At 46.4% G+C, this 21,460-nt stretch overlaps 1 protein-coding gene across 4 annotated transcripts in view; it reads left to right on the top strand.

Annotated features, from left to right (window-relative positions):
* Positions 1-20,425, top strand: part of PRAG1 (PEAK1 related, kinase-activating pseudokinase 1) — a 49,848-nt gene extending 29,423 nt beyond the window's left edge. Inside the window, exons 6-8 of one of the 4 annotated variants that reach the window (XM_028164510.2) lie at positions 7,070-7,167; positions 9,395-10,134; positions 16,170-20,425. In XM_028164510.2, the coding sequence (XP_028020311.2) occupies positions 7,070-7,167; positions 9,395-10,134; positions 16,170-17,024 (1,693 nt within the window). In that variant the 3' untranslated portion in view covers positions 17,025-20,425. Of the gene's footprint in view, positions 1-7,069; positions 7,168-9,394; positions 10,135-15,857 lie in introns of all 4 variants that reach the window. The other 3 variants (XM_028164509.2, XM_007174044.2, XM_007174045.2) reach the window with 3 other exon arrangements.
* The last annotated feature ends 1,035 nt before the right edge of the window (positions 20,426-21,460 follow it).

Genomic DNA, 21,460 nt, shown 5'->3' on the forward strand with positions numbered 1-21,460 from the left:
TAGCGGTGCACATGGGGAAAGGGTCAGACCAGCCCGACGCGCTTCAGTGGAAGCAAATGAGGGGCAGTGGGACATGAGGTGGTGGGAGGCTGAGGGCTGGATTGTACAAAGCTCTCAAAACCAGTTTGTGGAGTTTGGAAATGGGGAGCCACTTGAGGGTTTATGAGTACAATGGTGACACTTAACTCAGTCATTTTCGAATTAAAATGAATGTATTTTCTTGTACACCTGACACTGAGATAACATTGTAAATCAACTGTACTTCAATTTTTAAAAAAGAATATATTTTCATGGTTAGTCCTTTATCACGAACGAGTTATTCAGTGGAAATGCACCTCGAAATTTAGATTCCTGGATCAACAAAAAGGTATATAACTTCTTACCAGACTCTGACTCCTCAGAGCAAACCAATTTCTATCTGCTGCTCCTACTTATGGCTCTGTACCCAGAACCATGCTTTGAAACTGGCAAGAGACCACAGGCATTCTCTCTCCCTCTTTTTTTCCTTTTTTATGTCTCTTAAACATTAAGCTGGAGAATATCCAGAACCGCAGGTCATGAAATGTAAGAAACCCTTCATTCAGCCGCTCATCATTAGCCAAGACAGCTGGCTTTAATCTATTACTGAACAATTAGCTTTCCATCCTGTGAATCCTTACTCACTTTTACCTCGTAGCTGAAATATTGACCCATCGTGCCTTTTGTTACTATTTGGCATCTAGCGCCAAAGCTGAGAGAGGGAATCCAAATAGGAGAGGTAGAGTTAGTTCAAGAATGTAGCGTCCACCTCTTTAATATTATATATTAAGTCAAAAGAGACCATTCAACTATACATTGATTTTTTTTTTAATAATATATTTTTTTAAATATTATTTTAGAATTAGATTTTTTTTTTTAATTTATTTTTGGCTGTGTTGGGTCTTCGTTTCTGTGCGAGGGCTTTCTCTAGTTGTGGCAAGTGGGGGCCACTCTTCATCACGGTGCGCAGGCCTCTCACTATCGCGGCCTCTCCCGTTGCGGAGCACAGGCTCCAGACGCGCAGGCTCCGTAGGTGTGGCTCACGGGCTTAGTTGCTCCGCGGCATGTGGGATCTTCCCAGACCAGGGCACGAACCCGTGTCCCCTGCATTGGCAGGCAGATTCTTAACCACTGCGCCACCAGGGAAGCCCTATACATTGATTTTTGTCAGTAAGAATTCAGTAATGGAAACAATGCATTTCGTGGACTTTGTGCGTCTGTGGTATGGGTGGGCCTGGGTGAGTTGAGGACAAAGTCATTCCAGGGCATAGCATAGTAGTAGTTTGTGTTAACTTCTTGGAAGCTCATCAGGGTTAATGGTGAAAATTAGTTTTCTACCGTTCAGGTTTTGTGGTCCCCCAAAATATAGTTTTAAATTTTCTAAGTAAAATAAACATAATCAAAAGCTATAACTTGGTTGCATTTTAAAAACGAGTGTGTCAAAACTTTACGTTGACAAAATATTTTTGTATCAATGTTAATGTCAGCTCTTTGTGCTTGTATCACATTCCATACTCCTCCAAGCACATCTGTTATCCCATTTGTCCATGTGGGCAGTTCCATTGAACAGTGGGTCAACTCGGTGAAAGGAAAAATCCATCTAAGCAGTTTTCGGGTTTATGCTTGGTTGGGGAGGGACAAACTGCATGTATTAGGACAGATCCATGAATGCTGCCAAGGGAAAGGTCATCTGTAGTGGATGGATGGATGGGCGTGGGGGGAATGATCAGCAGAAATGGTCACCAGAAGACTCTTGTGCTTTTAAATGGTTACTTTTAAATATGCAGACCTCATAATTGCATTAAGATCATTTTCCCTTTTGATTTAGGATAACATTACAACTCCGTTCCACAGTTAAACAAAGATCATAGATGCCAGGTTCCCCTCTGCCCAAAGGAGATGAGTGCTGTGTTGAACTGAAAATATGGGCAGAAGTGATAGATGAGAGGTCTAAATAACTATACAGTAGTGAATATACTTATAAACTCCCATGAAGCTATGCACCAAGGTAGTGTTTGTGTTCTGATTTTTGTAACTGGCAAACCAGAAACACAGAAAGTTAATTAAATATCTTGACAGTAGTCAGCTTGTGTTTCTCAACAATAATGCCAAGAAGATTTTTGAAATATAGACATTAATTCAATCATTGGTTTGATAGATATTTGTTGAATACAAACTATGGGCTGGCTACAGTTTTAGATGCTGAAGATACAGCAGTAACAAAAAAATGCCCTGTCCCTTCCTTTCATGGAGCTCACATTCCAGTGGGGAGAGATGGGCAATGAGGAAGATAAGGGTCTAAAGTAGCCAGTGTGTCAGATGGCAGTAAGTGCTATGGGGAAAAGTCAGCCAGGAAGGGGCCAGGGAAAGGTGGGAGCACCTGTCAAGGGGAGACAGTAAGTCCACAAAGACGTCAGTCAGAATGAGTGACAGCCTGACCCTCACTGAGCCCTTGCTCACCTACTCAGGCTGTTACCTGAGACTCTAAGAAGAAATAGTATTTTTTAAAGAGTCATGTACCACAATGTTCACTGCAGCTGTATTTACAATAGCCAGGACATGGAAGCAACCTAAGTGTCCATCGACAGATGAATAGATAAAGAAGATGTGGCACATATATACAGTGGAATATTACTCAGCCATGAAAAGAAACGAAATTGAGTTATTTGTATTGAGGTGGTAGATGGACCTAGAGTCTGTCATACAGAGTAAAGTAAGTCAGAAAAAGAAAAACAAATACCATATGCTAACACATGTATATGGAATCTAAAAAAAAAAAAAAAGGTTCTGAAGAACCTAAGGGCAGGACAGGAATAAGACACAGATGTAGTGAATGGACTTGAGGACACGGGGAGGGGGGAGGGTAAGCTGGGATGAAGTGAGAGAGTGGCATGGACTTATGTACACTACCAAATGTAAAATAGATAGCTAATGGGAAGCAGCCACATAGCACAGGGAGATCAGCTTGGTGCTTTGTGACCACCTAGAGGGGTGGGATAGGGAGGTTGGGAGGGAGAACACAAGAGGGAGGAGATATGGGGATATAGGTATATGTATAGCTGATTCACTTTGTTATAAAGCAGAAACTGACACACCATTGTAAAGCAATTATACTCCAGTATAGTGGATTAGGATTCCAGGCTTTAAAGCCGTGGCCCAGGTTCAATCCCTGGTCAGGGGACTGAGATCCCACAAGCCACAGGTCGCAGCCAAAAAAGAAAAAGGAAAGGTGGTCCTGAAAAAGGCATCTAGGGCTTCCCTAGTGGCGCAGTGGTTAAGAATCCGCCTGCCAATGCAGGGGACACGGGTTCGAGCCCTGGTCTGGGAAGATCCCACATGCTGCGGAGCCTGTGCGCCACAACTACTGAAGCCCACGTGCCACAACTACTGAGCCTGTGCTCTAGAGCCCGCGAGCCACAACTACTGAGCCCACGTGCCATAACTACTGAAGCCTGCACGCCTAGAGCCTGTGCTCTGCAACAAGAAAAGCCACCGCAATGAGAAGCCCGCGCACCACAACAAAGAGTAGCCCCTGCTCACCACAACTAGAGAGAGAAAGCCCGCGTGCAGCAACTAAGACCCAAAGCAGCCAAAAATAAATAAATTTATTTAAAAAAACATGCATCTAAAACTCTAGCCAAAACTAGTGTGCTTTCTGACAATTAAGCAGGCTTGTTAGAGCACTTGATCCTAAATTGATGGGTTCAGTCTAATATATTACATTGATGTTTTGCTCTAATACAGTATACCCTCCCATCCCCCACGGAGACAGAGTCACCGGTTCTATTCTGGGAGATGTGTTACTGAAGGAAGGAGAAGTTATCCTAAAGGAAAAAATACTCATTTTTAAGATTGTCTGTGGCCTGAGCCCTCACAATATCACTGAAGTGAAGCTTCATTTTAGTTTGAGCTATTCCCTTTAAACTAAATTTTTTAAAAATATATTATTACTTCAATAAAGTCAATACATGTCTATGATAAAAATCCAAACAATGGAGAAAGATATAAAGTGAAAAGTCAGAGTCTTCAGACTCCCAGCTCCCCCTCAACTTGGAACATTTTTTTCTATATCATCCCAGAAATTCTTATCCATATTTTAAATATCATAAACTTCAGTTCTACACATTTTTGTACTTACTGTATCTTCAAGTCCTTCAAATCAGAACCTCTAGGTCTACCTCATTTTTTTTCACGCTGCATATTTTTTTCATTGTATAAATTGGTTAAACCCTTCTGTTGTCAATGCATGTTTAGGTTACTTTCATTACAAGTCTGCAGGAATATCCTGTGACGTACACTAATTTGGTGAGCATATCTGTAAGATAAATTCTTAGAAGTAGAATGGATATGTCAAAATGTATATGCATTTTTAAACAGATGTTACCAAATTAACCTCTAAAAATGTCAGTTTATGCTTCTGTCAACAGCATGTGGAAGTGCCTTGAACTAACTTTTAATTTTACTGTTAATTTGGAAGAAAACCCATAATGATTTTTTTATAACGGGGAAAGATCATGATTCTGGAACCACACATGGGCTGTAGACATGGAATATTTTCCACGAGCCTGTTTTCCAAACTGAGACAGTGCTTCTCCTTTTTTGCATGTCAATTGCCTACCCATCTGGATCACTGTTTCTTGGGATGATTAAGTGGTCTGGAGAGACTTCTCACAAATGCCACATTTTCCATCCAATTGTAAAATGCTAATACTATGCTTCCATTTTCAGACCACGTTTACCTTCTTGAAAAAGCAAGGGTTCCTCTTGAAGGAATGCTATGTGCCTTCCTTTAAAAAAAAAAAAATCAGAGTTTAGTCTATTCTGACCAGATTTTCCTTTGGAGGAAAAAATTACTCCGTGAGGCTAGAACATCCCCTCTGCCGCCACTCTTCACGTCTTCTGGGGGTGGGAAGAGGGGTTTTGGCCAAAATCAGTAAGACTGCCACTTCCTGTGTGACCCTGGCCTACACAGATGGCTTTAGTTTTCTCACCTTGAACATGAAGGGATTGAACCAGGCCACAGGGTGTGGGCGAGGTTTTCTCCATCTGCTTTGTTCCCTCTGCCTTGCATTTTGTAGGTGCTCAAGATATACTGAGTGAATGAATGGATTAATCTATACAGCCGTTTCCAGGCAAATCTCTTATCCTCATTTTTAAAGATCATCCACAGAACACTAAGTGTTTTGAACAAAAGAAAATTCAGTTTGCTTTCCTTTACTTTAAGTTGGAGAATCGTCAGACACCAAAGCTGAAGTTTGGAGCTGGGGGACTCTTAGCTTTGTCCCCACGTTTGTTCTGGCCCAGCTGCAGTCAGGAGGCAGAGCCGGGCGCCAAGCAAGCCACACGGGCTCATTTATACGGTTCAAAATTGGACTGACCACTTCCTCCTGAAGCCCAGCTCTCATTTTGGCTATAGAGAACAGTGAAAGTACCTATTAAAACCCAGCCAGAAGAGAGGACTCTATAATCAGGAAACCTCACAGTGCTGGGTTTGAACTTTTGGCCTGCATTTCTGCATAGGAGTTAAGCTTTTTTTCCCCCACTGTTGAAATCCTGATTTCTCTTCTCTGCTTTATAAATATAATGGCACCAAACTAGTATACTTTCCTCTCCATCGTTTTAAGATCCCACCCAGTGCACCGTATGTGATGTGTAGTTTTTTCCTAGAAACACTTTCTCTTCTCTGAAGCACAGGCACGAAGGAGATGCAGAGGTGTTCTGCTCTATAGCGGGCTGTGGGCTTGATATGCAGAACTGGAAATTGGACGGAAAACTTAGGAAATGGGATTTGTACCTCTCTGGCCCAATTAGGACTCAAAGTCATTAAAAAAAAACTACCAATGATGTAACTATGATGTAGGCAGACTTCCCAGCAAAGTATTTTCCATTCATATCCTTTTTACACCGTTAATTGTAAGCCAGAATTTGGAAACAGGGTGATCTAACACCGGCATAGAACCGGGATATATTTGACTTCGTCTCATGCACCCTTGGATCTGAGTCCTGAGAACATGGGCTGTTGGCCAGAGTTTTTCACGATTTTTTTAGGCACGTTTTTCTGAACCAGTGGTTTGCCTGTGAATTTTGAGACTGTTTTAGGTGTCAAGGCATATTTGTTCCCTCTTCTTTCTGGCTCTTCTAAATGCAGAGGGTGGCAGCTGCTGCAAACAGTAAGAATCTAGCCTCTGTGGGGCCCACAGCTGTGTTTGTGAGGAGGTGCCCCATGCAAGAGCCAAGAAAACGACAGAACCAGAGCGGGTCTTCTGGGGTGCTCTCTGATCCCGCAGAAGACAGCTAACTGCTTGTCTCATGCTGGAGCAATCAGTTTCATCGAGAAGGGCTACACGTAGACATCTCCCTCCAAACATTAACAGCGAAGAATATTAACAGCTGAGATGCTATATGGTCCTGGGGTGCCTGGGGGTGATCAGAGTGAATTATGGTCTTTTCGCCTGGTGCGGGTCCACATCTGGAGAATGGTCAGAAGATGGTGTACCTGTTACCCAAGTAGGCGATTTTTTTTTTTAATGCAAAAAATCACAATATGTGTATGTAATGGCCAGTTATACAGAGAAAGTGCACATTTCAGATGAGCCTCACTTCACCGGATGAGGTCTGTGTAATGCAGTCCTTTACAACCTCTGGGGAAGTGCATGGCTAGGAGCCTTCCTACGCAGTGCCATCCTCTGATTACTTTGTGCTTTAGGCAGTGATTGTTGGGTGAGAAACACCTAACATCTAAGAAATAAAGAAAAATGAACCAGCCCACATGCTAATCCCTGAAGCCGCGCCTCCTTCTAATACCCAGTACTCCTGCCCCAACTTAGCTAAGTGGTTATGGGATATAGATCTGATCAAAGCCACGCACTCACAGTTCCCACAAGAAAGCAAGAGAACACACACAGGGCAAAGGAGAAAATCACTTCCTTCCAACTCCCTGAACACACATGTTATTTTCTGTGCTAAAGCACAACCTCTTGGTTTTCTTTGGTAATCTAGGGAATAAGAAGTGTTACCGATTTTTTTTTTTTTTTTTTTTTTTTTTTTTAAGATTCCTGCTATCCTTAAAGATTGAAAAGTTTTCCAGCGGCAGCTTGTGGGAACTAGAGATAGAGGAACAGTGGAAGCAAGATAACCATCTGCGTAGAGGTATTTTATTTCAGGGGCAGCTTTGAGACAAAATGCACATGAGGAGTTGTTGCAAATGGAGAGAATGGCTGAAATTATAGACTATTAGTGCTGGAAGGAGCCTTCGCAGGGATGCAATCCGGTCAGTTTTTAAATGAGGAAATTCAGCCGAGTAAGATTGACAGCTTACATCAGGGTTCATCCCGCTGTGCGCCCTCAGATCAGACCAGAGGCAGAAAGGGGTGTGTTGAAAGCGTCAAGGAGAGCTGTAGGGGGAAGCCCAGGAAGGCAAACCAAATAAGGGGGTGGGAATAAGCATAAGGCTTAAGGAGGGGACTACCCATGAAACTGATTTGTCAAAAACCTCCCCGGCCGGTTGGACGGGGGACCCAGGAGTCCTGACCGTAGGCAGGCTGTCCCTGTCTGGACAGGGAGACTGGAGGCGCTGAGTAAAGCGTTGACCGGGATTCTGACCACGCTCTGCCCCCTCCCCAACCCTTATCTTCTGCGTGGTGATAATGCATCTCTTTGCACAAACCTGGTTCCCAGCTCCCGTGTTCAACTAGCTGTGTTTACCAACTCCGTCCTCCTGGGGGCTTTGCGCTGGAGCTTGTCCTGTGCAGGAGGCCCCTGCTGTCACTTACTGATGCTGGTCAATGGGGCTGAGGCGCGGACATCGGCACCTGAGGACATGGTCATCCACCTGGCTCCCTCCTGCCTGTGGAGCACCCCAAGTAAGGAGGCCCCCGTGTTGATGGGAGAGGCTTGGTGCCAGCCCACTCTGTCCCCCTTTGGCTGGAGAAAGCAGAGAGGGACTCAGGCAGATTCAGAAGCAGCCCTGCAAAGGCCATGTGCCTCTGAGTGAAGTGACACAAAACTAACAAGACAGTTTGCTTCCTTTGGAGCCTTTCTCCACTTGCCTCCGGCCTCTGTTTTTGTTGTGCGTCCTGCATCTTGGTCGTCCTGCTAAGGTGGGAGGGGGTCCAGAGAGGCACTATGTGCCCTGCCCTTAGGCCACATGCACAGTCAACTAAATGAGGGGCACACATCATAACTGCCTATTTCCTTGAATCTGACACCCATGTTTCTTTTGCATTTTAACCTTCAGGATAATAGGATGTATTTTACAATGTATGGATACAGTTAATGTTTCTTTTTTTTAATCCCCTTAAAAGCTGTTATTAAAATATTGGGTACATCTTTGAGTTAGTTCTTAGAATGAAAGAAATGAGTATTATTTTCAATTGGCCCCTTCTTGTCTCTGATGTCAGTACCTTTTCTTATATATTTTTTACCTGAACTCTTGTTTCATTGTGAACTCTCCATTTCATACATTGATATAAAGAGTGAGTCCAATCTTCGCTCTTGTCTCACTGTCTGTGACATTTCTCAAGGTCCCCATGCTCTGCGGAGGCCTGAGGCAGTGATGGAACTTTCCCCAAATCACATCAATATCCACCTGCACCTCTGGGAACTGTGGGGCCTGGGAACCACTCTCTTTCCCTTGAGATCTGTTTCTTCTTATGAAATCACATTCTCTGCCTTCTGAAATGTCTGTGGGCCTGCCCTGTCCCCCAGGCCATCAGGGCGTTTGTCAAAACTCAGAGAATTACACACTAAAAAGAAGGAATTATACTGTAGCTAAATTGTACCCTCTATAAACTGACTTTTTGAAAAAATCCAGCCAAGCCACACATGTTCAAGCTTGTTTGGTGCTGTTGCAACATTGTTTGCAAAATGTTAGAAGCAACCTAAGTGTCCATCCATGGGGGACCAGTTAAATAAATTATGGTACTTGCATATGATGATACAGTATGGGATAGCTTTTAAGAATTAGATAGACCTGAACATCATCTGATGTGGAGTATCTCCAAGCCATAGTGGCAAGTGAAGAAAAGGAATACTGCAATCAGTGGACACTGTTTGCTCTCCTTTGTGTAAATGCATGTGTGTGTGTGTGTTTGGGTTGTTTGGCAGATCTCCAGAAGGATGCGTGGGAAATTGCCAGCCATGTTTCCTCTGAAGAGAGGGTCTGGGCGCTAAGGAACAGGGTAGGAGGGAGACTTCATTGGCATTGTATACCTTTTTTGCATTTTGAATTGTGTTCATTGTGCATATGTTGTCTCTTCTAGATAAAAACAAAATAAAATAAATTGCTTTGACAGAAAGAAAAAAAAAAAGGCCCACGGGACCCTGGAACTGAGTGGCATGGGCCCCCAGTCTGATGGGTTCTGTTTCTCTTTTTCAGGTCCATCATCTGAGCCGACTCACTCGCCCACCAGCAGTGGGAAGGAGCTCTTCAGCCCTGTCCCCTTCCCTTCAGGCTCCACTGAGGATGTGTCCCCCGGTGGCCCCCTGCAGCCCCCGCCTCTCCCCCAGAAGAAGCTAGTGAGCCGGGCGGCCTCTTCCCCGGATGGCTTCTTCTGGACCCAAGGCTCCCCCAAGCCAAGAACGGCAGGTCCCAAGCTGAACCTCAGCCACTCGGAAACCAACGTCTGTGTCCATGACGAGTCCCACTTCAGCTACTCCTCAGGCCCCGGCAGCCGCCACCAGCACATCTTCTCTGCTTCCGAGCCTCTGGAGAAAACGTTCAAAGACAGTGGTCCCTGGGGCCCAGCGCCAGGGCTGGCGGGCAGCCAGAGCCTGCAGGGCAAAGGGGTGTCCTCGGCCGCGGCCTCCCAGCTGAGCGTGTCCAGCCAGGCCTCGACGGGCAGCGCCCAGCTGCAGCTCCACAGCCTCCTGAGCAGCATCGGCAGCAAGGAGGGCACCTACACCAAGCTGGGAGGGCTCTACGCCCAGTCCCTGGTCCGCCTCGTGGCCAGGTGCGAGGACCTCTTCATGGGCAGCCAGAAAAAGGGGCTGCACTTCAGCGAGAATAACTGGTCCCTGTTCAAGCTGGCCTGTAACAAGCCCTGCTGCGACTCGGGGGATGCCATTTATTACTGTGCCACCTGCTCCGAGGACCCCGGCAGCACCTACGCTGTGAAAGTAGGTACCACCCCCTCCTCCCATTCCACAGTGCCACCAGCTGGGCACTGTGGTCCTGTCTCGGGGGGCAGCGCTATGGCTGGGGCAGTCATTTCCCCTCAGCCGGCTCCCGGAGGAGGGTAGTTTCCTAGAAATGCTCGGTGATCTCACTCTCTGCCTGGCCCAGGACGTGGTGCAATGTGATTTGTACAATGAATAGAAGGTTCATTCTGTGCTTTCAGGAACGAACCTACATGATCGAGTTGGATTAAGACAGTTGTCTCTTAATGTAACGGAGAGTTCATTCATTTATTCAGCAGGTTTCTGTTGAATGCCTACTATGAGCCAGGTATTTTGTAAAGATCTGAGTATATAGAGGTGAACATATGGTTCCTGTGGAGCTTATAATCTAATTCGGGAGATAGGCAATTAAGATATAGTTCTTAAAATAGAGCTGGAAGGAGAGTTAGACCCAAGCATCATCTTGAACAATGAGAGTAATATTATTGATAGAGCAGTCAGTATACAACTAGACTCTTGGATGGGTGTGTTAACTACACGACCTCAAATCCTCACAGGGTAGGTAGGTGTTACAGGTGGGGAATCTGAGGCTCAAAATGATTAAATAATCTGCCCACAGCTGGCAGGTGGCTAAGATGGATTTGAACTCTTCTTTGTCTTGTCTCAAAGCCTATGCTACCACCCTGTCAGTTTAAGAAAAATGAAGTTCAGGGAAGTTAAGTGACTAGTCCAAAGTAACACAGCTCTTTAATCGCTGGCCCTGGACCAGGGCTGTTGCTAGCACACCCCATTGCTCTTTTGGGGCACAGCTCTGAGTAAGCTGGTGGAGCTGTCTGTATCCATCTGGCCCCTCTGGTGGCCCCTTTTCTCATCTTCTTTTGGTGTCCCTTGAGTACCTGGTGGTCTGTGGTCCTTCTATAAATGCAGGCTTTTGCGAGGAGTGAGAAGGGAACCCTGAACTCTTTTCTGCCATCACCTGCCCCAAGACATTCTTTTATTTCTAATTAGAAAAAATGCAAACAGTGAACTAACATGAAATGGTCTTGGCGGGGTAGCTTCCTTCTTACCAGTAAGATTATTTTTAATACTATGATTATTAGCCAAGGAAAATGGCAGTGAATTTTACTTTGAGATTTTTCTTTTAAAAAATTGGTGTGAAAAGGAAATCTGGAGAAGAGCTTCCAGTATTCAGAGTCTGGGGAACAACAATATCAATTTGCAAATGTGCCTGGCCTGTGGGGGAGGGGCGGGGGGCGGGGCGCGGAGCATCCTTCCACTCTGCTGTTCCACTTCATTAGTGCTGGTCCTAGATGGAATACAGTCATCTGCATCGGCTGAATCCCCAGGAGTGGGGAGCGGGGCTCCTTCCCGCACCGCCTGGCTGTGGCTGAGCTCGCTTCATCCGTGCCTGGGAAGCAGGAGCTTCGGTTGCAGGCTCGCACCTGCTCGGGCTGACGCTGGTCCCTCCGTTTGTGGGCTTGGCACCCTGTAGCCGCGAGGAGGTGAAGCCAGCTCCTGTAGTCCAGCTCCACGAGTATGAGGAGGGATAAAAAGCCTTAATTGTGTGTGCTTTCGAAGCTGTTTCATGCCTCAGTCAGCCAGAACTCCGGTAATTAGGGACCCGTGCTAAGCGGGCTGGGCCTTTTTTATTTAACAGACGTGACTTAGCCCAGATTTTCAACCACGAATCAGGCCGTGGCACCAAAGTTTAAAGTGAGACTTGGCTCAGTGAAACGTTTGAAATTTGAGCTGAACCAAAGGTCTGTGTGAAGGTCTTGAGCCAGAACTCAAGCACAGACTCCCTGAAAATGAACTTGGGGGGCGGTGAGGGGAGATGGGGTGGAAAAGAAGCCGTCCCCTCCCTCCGCCCCCTCCTCTCCCCTCACCCCTAATTAGACACTGCAGAATGATCTTGGGGGCCCCACCCGGGGCTGCCCCTCTGGATAACTGCACTCTGTCTTTTGTTTGAGGCAGTGAGGAAGCTGCAGGTCTTGCCAGAGGGACCAGCTCACTGATTCTGAAATGCATCCAGGCCACTTGTCATTTACTCTGCTCTTTCATTCACGTCTCTGTGTGAAGTGCCTGGAGCTCCCGAGGAGAGCGTTTGCCAGGCCCGGGCCTTTGACACCCTGGAGAAAGGGGATCCTTGGAAACACAGCCCAGGCCCCGGCAGCTGCGCCCTCTGGGTTTGTACAGCCAGCCAGCTCTGGATTGCCCAGCACCACCACACGGCTACAGCCAGACCCGCAAGGGCAGTTACCATAGCAACCTCTCCCGGTGGGTGCTCGCCTGGGCATTGTGTTGAAAGCCACACCTGTGTTGTGTCCTTTAATGCTCCCAGTGGCCCTGTGAAGAGGGATACTGCCCCTGAGATACAGAGGAGAAACACACTTGGAGATAAATACCATTGATCGTCAGTATTCGTGGATTCTGCGTTTGTGAATTCGATGCTGAAACTTACTTGTAACCCCACATCAATACTTGGAGGGCTTTGGGGTTCATTACTGAACTGGCACACTGAACTGGCGGGGGCGGAAATCCAGGTCATCCGACTTGCAAATCTTCAGCTGAGGTGGCACAAGGGGACCCTCCGCCTTCTTGTCTCAGCTCTCGTACTGTACACAGATGTACTTTTTGTGTCTATTTAGTGCCTCATCATCACACTTTTGTGCTTTTCGTTGGTGATTTCGCTCTTTAAAATGGCCACGCTGAGCGCTGAAGTCCTGTCTCGTGTTCCTAAGGTCAGGAAGGCTGTGATGCACCTTTGAGAGGGTGTTAGATCAGCTTAGTTCAGGCGTGAGTTACACTGCTGTTGGCTGTGAGTCAGTGTTAGTGCATCAGCAGTATCTATGAATAAGGCGTCTTTAAACAGAAACACACACACGATATACAACAAGGTTCCGTATTGATCAGTTGGTGAACATCTTGTGACCAGAGGCTTGCAAGCACTTCACATTGTATTTGCCCAGGAGCAGAGGTTCAGCATTCATGCATTCAGTGTTTGTGGCTACTTAACAGAACATAACGACCACAAATAACAAGAATCAAGGGAAAGCTGCCAATGTTTGCAGAGTTTATATTTAAACTAAGGTCCTTTTCACTCCAAAGCCCATACTTTTCACCTCCAGAATACTTCCTAGCTGTATAATCTAGGGCAAATAATTTAACCTCTTGAAGTCTCAGTTTCCTCCTCTGTAGTAGCATCTACCTCATGGAGTTGTTCAATGAGATGTAACGAGACACTACATGAAAAAATGCTTTGCAGGCATGGTGCAAGATCGGTAGGTATATGTTGTAGTTGAGAAGCCCTCACTGGAGGGGATGACATCAGTATCCATGGATAGCACAGCAGACGGGTCCATACACGGTGGTCGGTATTTATATGCAAGACTATTTTTTGAGGACCCCTCCCAAATTTCCTTTAGTGTAATAGTGTTCCAGAAGACTGCCATTTAAAAACTGAATACAGGGCTTCCCCGGTGGCGCAGTGGTTAAGAATCCATCTGCCAATGCAGGGGACACGGGTTCGATCCCTGGCCCGGGAAGATCCCACATGCCATGGAGCAGCTAAGCCCGTGCACCACAACTACTGAGCCTGCGCTCTGGAGCCTGTGCTCCGCAACAAGAGAGGCCACAACAATGAGAGGCCCGCGCACCGCAACGAAGAGTAGCCCCTGCTTGCCTAAACTAGAGAGAGCCCATGCGCAGCAATGGGGACCCAACACAGCCAAAAATAAAAACTGAATACAGCTGGGTGTGTTCGGATAAGAAAGAGCCTGCAGCAGTGCCTTTTAGGCATGCATTCTGAAATCACTTTTGTTAGTGTAATAGGAGGCACTGTCTGGGATAAAATGTACTTCCCTTTTATTTCTATTCTACTTCTCTAATAGAGGGATCAATAAATTAATGTGTTCTCTCCCCCCAGCCCTCCAATTATCTTTTAAAAAGTTTTCTCAGAAGCTGAGCTCTTTTATGCCAGGTTTTATGCTGAGCTTTGTAGAGCTGCAATATAAATAAATCTCTTTGAAAAGGTACTTGCAACAGAACTTCTGAAAACGTCACCTGTAAGCATTGTGGTGCCCCATGAACACTGCTGTACTCATTTGAGTGCAGCCACGCAGCACCCCAAAGGGTTATTTTGGGATTCTTTGCAGGATGATATTTTATAGATGGAGGCGAAATGCCTTTCTTTCTTCTCAGGATTACGCACTGATCCTTACCTTTCTACAAAGTATGGCTGGGGTTGCATCATCTCCTTTTGAGAGGGGCACTCACAGACCATCTACCGTCCCTTTCAGTGTAATTAGAGGGAAATTGAGGCCTGACAGGGGGCCATTGTGTCTGGCTCAAGGCTCTTCAGTTGTGTGGCCACCAGATGAGGGTTCCTGTTGCTCAGGATCCTTAGGTGGCAGTCGCTGTCGTTAGTACAAAAAGATGTAGAAGCGGTGGGAAAGACACTGGGAACTCCCCAAAGGAGCTTGAGATCATCCATCTGTTTATGCCCACCTTTGGTTCAGAGGGTGCCTTTGGGCCCTCTGGGTTCCCTATTCTCTGGAGAGCTTTCTGTTTTCTTTCAGCTGCTCTGACTCACCCTTGGAGGAAAAGCTCGTGGCTTCCACTTAGCGGCTCCACTGAAATCAGCCCTGCAGGTTGTGCCAGCTGGTAGGCATGGCATATGTACCTGGATCTAGAAACTAGGGCAGCCTAAGAGAATTTGACCAAGTCCTAGAGGTTTAGGGCCTGCATCTGCCCCCGAGATTCCCCAAGAAGGGAACATCCCAGGGGTCGAACACATCTATTATAAGGTAGCTGCCAATTCAGGTGCGAGGGCTGGGGAGTGAGGCTGACTGCCTGTGTAAGCTCTTATCTGGCTTCCTGAGAATTTGTCCAGCCTACGTTGTGGGCATGGGGACGTCTTCCTACCAAGGGAACTCACTCTTGCTGGGTTGTATGATAATTTTAGGTTTAACTTGTTAAGAAATTGCCAAACTCTATTCCAAAGTGGTGGTACCATTTTACATTCCACCAGCTATAAATGAGAGTTCCCATTTCTCCACATCCTCATAGACACTTGCTATTATCATTTTATTATAGCCATTCTGGTGGGCCTCACCTGGTCTCTCATTGTGGTTTTGACTTGCATTTCCCTTATGACTCATGATGTTGAACATCTTTTCATGTGTTTATGGCCAATTCTATATTTCTTTGGTGAAATGCCTGTTAATATCTTTTGCCCACTTTTTGATTGGGTAATTTATCTTATTACTGCGTTGCAAGAGTTTTTGGTAAATTCTGGATAGAAATCATTTTACTGGATATGTGTTTTGCAAATACTTCCTCCCACTCTATTACTTGTCTTTGCATTTTCTTAGTATCTTTTGAAGCATACAAGTTTTGAATTTCGGTAAGGTCAAGTTTGTCCATTTTTTTCTCTTATGGACCATGTTTTTGGTGTGGTATCTGAGAAATCCTTGCTCAACCTAAGGTCTCAAAGATTCTGTCCTGTGTTTTCTTCAAAAGTGTGTATGTTTTGGCTCTCACATCTAAGTCTCTCCATTTTGACCTAGGTCTCTGGGATCCATTTTGAGTTAAATTGTGTGTACGGTGTGAGATATGGGTTTAAGTTCACCGTTTTGCCTGTGGATGTCTAAGTGTCCCAACACCAGTTGCTGAACCGAATGATGGCTCTGGCTCTTTGACCTCACTGCCCCTTTCCCCCACAGATCTGCAAAACCCCTGAGCCCAAAGCAGCCTCATACTGCAGCCCTTCCGTGCCCGTGCACTTCAACATCCAGCAGGACTGCGGCCACTTTGTCGCCTCGGTGCCCTCTAGCATGCTCACCTCTCCCGATGCGCCCAAGGACCCCCTGTCTGCCCTGCCTTCACATCCCCCCGCCCAGGAGCAGGACTGCGTGGTGGTCATCACCCGAGAGGTACCCCACCAGACCGCCTCGGACTTCGTGCAAGACTCAGCCGCCAGCCACCAGTCTGAGCCCGAGGTTTACGAGCGGCGCGTGTGCTTTCTGCTTCTGCAGCTCTGCAACGGGCTGGAGCACCTGAAGGAGCACGGGATCATCCACCGCGACCTGTGCCTGGAGAACCTGCTGCTGGTGCACTGCGCCCCACAGGCCTCCCCGGACCCCTCCTCCGCCACCTCCTGGGCCCCTCCCACCACCATACTCCCTGCCCCTGCCGCTACCCCCTCCTCTTGCCCCTCTGCCGCCCTCCCAGCCGGCGTCACCCCCACCCCTCCGGCTGGCCCCACCTGTCAGGGAGGGCCCGGGGAGAAGCACTTGCCCCGACTCATCATCAGCAACTTCCTGAAGGCCAAGCAGAAGCCGGGCGGTACCACCAACCTGCAGCAGAAAAAGAGCCAGGCCCGCCTGGCTCCAGAGATCGTGTCTGCCTCCCAGTACCGCAAGTTCGACGAGTTCCAGACGGGCATCCTCATTTACGAGCTGCTCCACCAGCCCAACCCGTTCGAGGTGCGGGCCCAGCTGCGGGAGCAGGACTACCGGCAGGAGGACCTGCCCCCGCTGCCCGCGCTGTCCCTCTACTCGCCGGGCCTGCAGCGGCTCGCGCACCTGCTGCTGCAGGCCGACCCCATCAAGCGCATCCGCATCGGCGAGGCCAAGCGCGTGCTGCAGTGCCTCCTGTGGGGACCCCGGCGCGAGCTGGTGGAGCAGCCGGGCCCCTCGGAGGAGGTGCTGTGCGCCACACTCAGCAACTGGATCGACATGAAGCGGGCCCTGATGATGATGAAGTTCGCCGAGAAGGCGGTGGACCGCCGGCGCGGGGTGGAGCTGGAGGACTGGCTCTGCTGCCAGTATCTGGCGTCGGCGGAGCCCGGAGCTCTCTTACAATCGCTGAAGCTCCTGCAGCTTCTGTGAGGCGGCCCCCGGCCCCCGCGCTGCCCCCAGCCCCGCCCTGCCTTGCCTTGGAAACATCTGTCTCTCCTGGGAAATGGTACAAATGACTGTTGTACTTGGATGTAATATATATATATTATGTGTTATATATATACGTAAGATATAAATACAAAAGACTGAGGATGTCACTGCCCACCCTGGTCTGGCCTCCTCTCCTCCCCTAGTCTTGAAGTTTTCCCCTGCAATTATGTACATTTCTAGCTTATTGCAAGGTCCTGAGGACAGTGTGGCCAGCAGAGTGAAGCCTGGACTCTGGTCTCACTACCCCATTATGGGATCTCTTTACCCTCTTGTCAAGTGGCTATTTAAAAAAAAAAAAACAAAACCTCCATTTTGAATTAAAATTTTCAGTTGACTCATAAGTAAAGCTCTTTTATCCTCAAGTGCCCAAGTGCGTTAATACCTTTGGTGGGTAAAATTGTTTTTAAGCCCCTGAAGCAGTGGCTTCAAGACCACTTGAACTGTCCTCTATCTTACCCTTCTCGTAAGATAGAGCAACAGGCCGCAAGGGCCCCAGGCATGCGGAGACCAGTTAATCTTCCCTGCTCTCTCCCCACCTAACAAGTCTCTTAGGAAGAATCCAGGCACAGCTCTGGTGTGATCCCAGAATTTCAGAATTGAATCCCACTGCTTGAAGCCCATTTCCAGTTTGCTAAAGCTGGTTGTCATTTGTATCAGAAGCCTGGCTCAAAGCAGAAGCCACCCCAGATGGTTCAAATGACAAGACCTTAACAGGGGACCGCCTAGAGAGTTGTGGGCAGGGTTAAGAGAAAAACAAAGGATGATGAGGCAAAAGCAAGGGCAGGAATGGGGAGGATTCACTCAACCTGTTTCCCACCCGTCATCCCTAGGCCAAGACCAGTGAGATGCCAGACAGCAAGGGGGCCTGGGTGATACAGTCTGCAGGATTGGCCTCCCTGGGCAGGGTCGAGAAGAATGGATGGAGGGCTAGGTGGAAAACAGCCCACTGTTACTGCTGTCCTAGATAAGGACAGGGCAAGAATAGAACTCCGGTGTTCCCACTTTCAGACCGCTAGGCCCCCTGCTGTTCTAAGCTCCTTTGGGTTTCCATTTTCAAAAACTCATTCAAAATACTTTAAAAATACTCAAAGAAAATTAGGAAGCAGCAGATCTTTCCTCCTCAAAACTAGACTCACAAGAAGTCACTAAATACTCATTTGAAGGGAAACAGCCCAAGACCCTTGTATTTCTACCTAAAGAGTAATCTTCCAACTTGTGAACTAATTTCTCAAACCTTGTTAATAGTTATGGACAATTTTAAAACAAATGCAAAGATCTTAATGAATGTCCTAGAAATCTAGGAATGTGGCTAGCAACCAGGATGGGGAAATCTCCCAGGTCACCTTCTGCATATTAATTTCACTCCTTTTACAAGCCTTCCAGCCTGGGACTCCAGGTAAACACACCTACACTTCCAAGCATCTGAGGTGAAACCTGGGGCTTCAGGGCACATTTGTCATTTCAACTGTGGCTTGAGCATTTAGGGAAGAAGTGGCTAAAACCAACTTCCAACTATGTTTGTACAAGAGAAAGAGTTTTGAACATGGAAATCATAATTCTCCATAGGACCTGTCTGTTTCAGGGGGTATTATTTTGTCAGTTGTTTCTTCCTGGGAATATTCCAGGCAAACCCTCTGAATTCGATTTGCTGTCTTTTGCTTTCTTGTTCTTTCTCACTTCAAATAAATAAACAATGGAGAGGGAGGAAACAAATATTCTGCCAGGGGAATGCAGTGCTATTTGGAAATAAACGTCTCAAGAGGCACATTTTAAACCTCTGAATTAACTGCACCTTTTTTATATGCCACCCACTTCAGGAAAAAAAAAAAAAAACTGAGATGGTAGAAAAGGTTTTAGGAACCAAAATGAACCCAAAAATAAAGGTGGAAAGAAAAGGAACTATAGCAATAAATTCTAATTGAGAAGAATGATAGCGATCAAACATAAAATTTACTTCTGAGCTGTCCACCAACCTAGAAAAGTAGAAAACAACTGGTTGCAGAATTCGCGTAATTTTAGGAAATTGTTCATCGGGAGGAACAAACCTTTTCCTGGTGCTTGGTTTTGAAGGGACTTTGCCAAGGATTTCCTTGTTTGAAGGCATCGAATAATGTTCCCAATAGCACATATACAAAATAACATTTTTCTAGATAGGGCAATTTCTTCTGTCCACAGTTGGTGAGATCCAAGTGTGGAGTGTTCAGGCCTCTTTTCATTGAGGTGGTTCTGCAGGGCACTGGCCACCCACTCATCCCCATGGATCCACCTCTTCTGTGAACAGTAAGTCACGTGGCTACAAATATTAGCTTTGGCAAACAGCTTCATTCACACAAAATTCAGGGGCTCGATATAACTGGTTTTTTGTTACCCCAAAATACACCTGGGATGCATGGCTTTACCTCACAGAAAGTTCAAGCACCGAATGGATTAAGTCCAGAAACAAAAGTCTCTTCCACAGACTGAGGTTCAGAAATAAGCAGGGACCTTTATATGATGACAGTCTCGTAACATCTGGCTATTTCATAGTTCTGTTATCTGTGAGTTCATCTCCTTTTTTTCTTGGCTTTAGACCCAACTACTGGTATTTAAATCTCCAGGGTTTTTTCCCTCCAACTCTGAGTCAAGTCGTCCCCATATCCTTTCCACATTGTAATTTGGGTTGTTAACGGCCTTTCCCTTTCTCATGCCAAGATGTGGAATCGTTCTCTTTCCTGTAGGCGTTACGAAGCAGGCATCTAAATTATTATATCCTTGCCAGAAGCAAGATAAGCACTTCAGGGATGATTTATTTATCAAAACACATGGCTCAGATCTAAAAAGACAGGGTCTGGGGAGCTGTAGTTATCACTGTGTGACATGTCCTGGTTTTCAAAGGCTTGGGGCTGGAAAAAGCTCTTTTGTGATGCACACATGTACACAAAACAGTTATGAAGATTTTGAAGAGGGAAGACACACGTTACTTTAATGACTTCTCTGAAATGTGTTCTTTAAATATACAGCCAATAAAGGAAGCAGCCCTTTCCCACTCTGATGAATGTCTATAAATCTTTGAAGATCTAAGGATAAGCTCATTAAATCTCATTAAAATAGTAGATTTATAACGTAAAATCTGCTTGGCATATTTAATAGAGGGTGAGGTAAATGGAATTGATTTATTAGAAACCAAAATTTAAACCAACTGCTGTCATTGCTAAAAATAAAAGACAAGAATAAAACATCTGGGGTAAGGTCTATGGGACAACAGTCTTGACAAATTACTCTTTCCTTCTCTTTTCCAATGCTAATTATGTGGTTAATGACAGTCAAGGAAACCTACTCCAGGCAAGAGATGTCTTCGGAGGACCTGTGCCCTGGAAAGGAGGTCATCTTAAGGAAAGGAGTCCAAATTAACCCGAACACAATATCATTGATTGAGCGGGAACTGGGGATGGGCCAGAACTTCCATGGTCAGTTTGGAACCTTACTGAGTCCTGGGTATTCGGTCTTCTCCGATCTGCATGTTTCCTCCTGGGACTTGACTACATCCCTCCCAACTTTCTGGAGTGGTGGAAGCAAAGTCAAGTTTACTTGGGGTTTTTCTGCATGCCAGCAAGCCAACTTGGTATTGGGCTATCCCAGTAGGACTTGAACATGTACACTTATCACATATTCTGAATGCTGGATTCAAATCTTCCCAGATCTTTTACCAGAAGTGATTACAGCTATTTCCTACAAAAACACTGTCCTGAACACCGGATGTGCTTAGACTACCAAAACATTTATGTATGGTATTAGGACCTAAAGGTCATTCTTCAGGCTCCTGACTTGATGCCCTATCAGGGCTAATCAGGCATGGAGACAGGTTAAGGGAACTGAGCATGGCAACTGAACTCTTCATCTAAGAGTGGAAGAGAAGGCAGGAAATGAGAAGACAAGATTCAGAGACAAACCACCTGTTTTATCACTTGCCTGGATCCAGCCCTGAGGACTTCCCACAACCCCCAAAAAGGTATTCTTATGTCTTAGTCCAGTAGGGCTGCTATAACAAAATGCCATAAAGGGTGGCTCATGACAACAGAAATTTATTTCTCATAGTTCTAGAAGCTGGTAAGTCCAAGATCAAGGTGCCAGCAGATTCAGTTCTGGTAATACCACATTCCTGAGTCCATAGACGGCCATATTTTCACTGTATCGTCACGTGGCAGAAAGGGCAAGGGAGGTCTCTGGGGTCTCTTTTATAAGACCACTAATGCCATTCATGAAGGCCCCAACCTCATGACGTTATTACCACCCAAAGGCCCCACCACCTAATACCATCACATGGGGAATTGAGTTTCAATGTATGAATTTTGGGGGGAGGGGGGGCACACAAACATTCAGTCCACAGCATCACTCTT

Source organism: Balaenoptera acutorostrata, chromosome 21 (assembly GCF_949987535.1).
Source record: "Balaenoptera acutorostrata chromosome 21, mBalAcu1.1, whole genome shotgun sequence".
NCBI lineage: Eukaryota > Metazoa > Chordata > Mammalia > Artiodactyla > Balaenopteridae > Balaenoptera > Balaenoptera acutorostrata.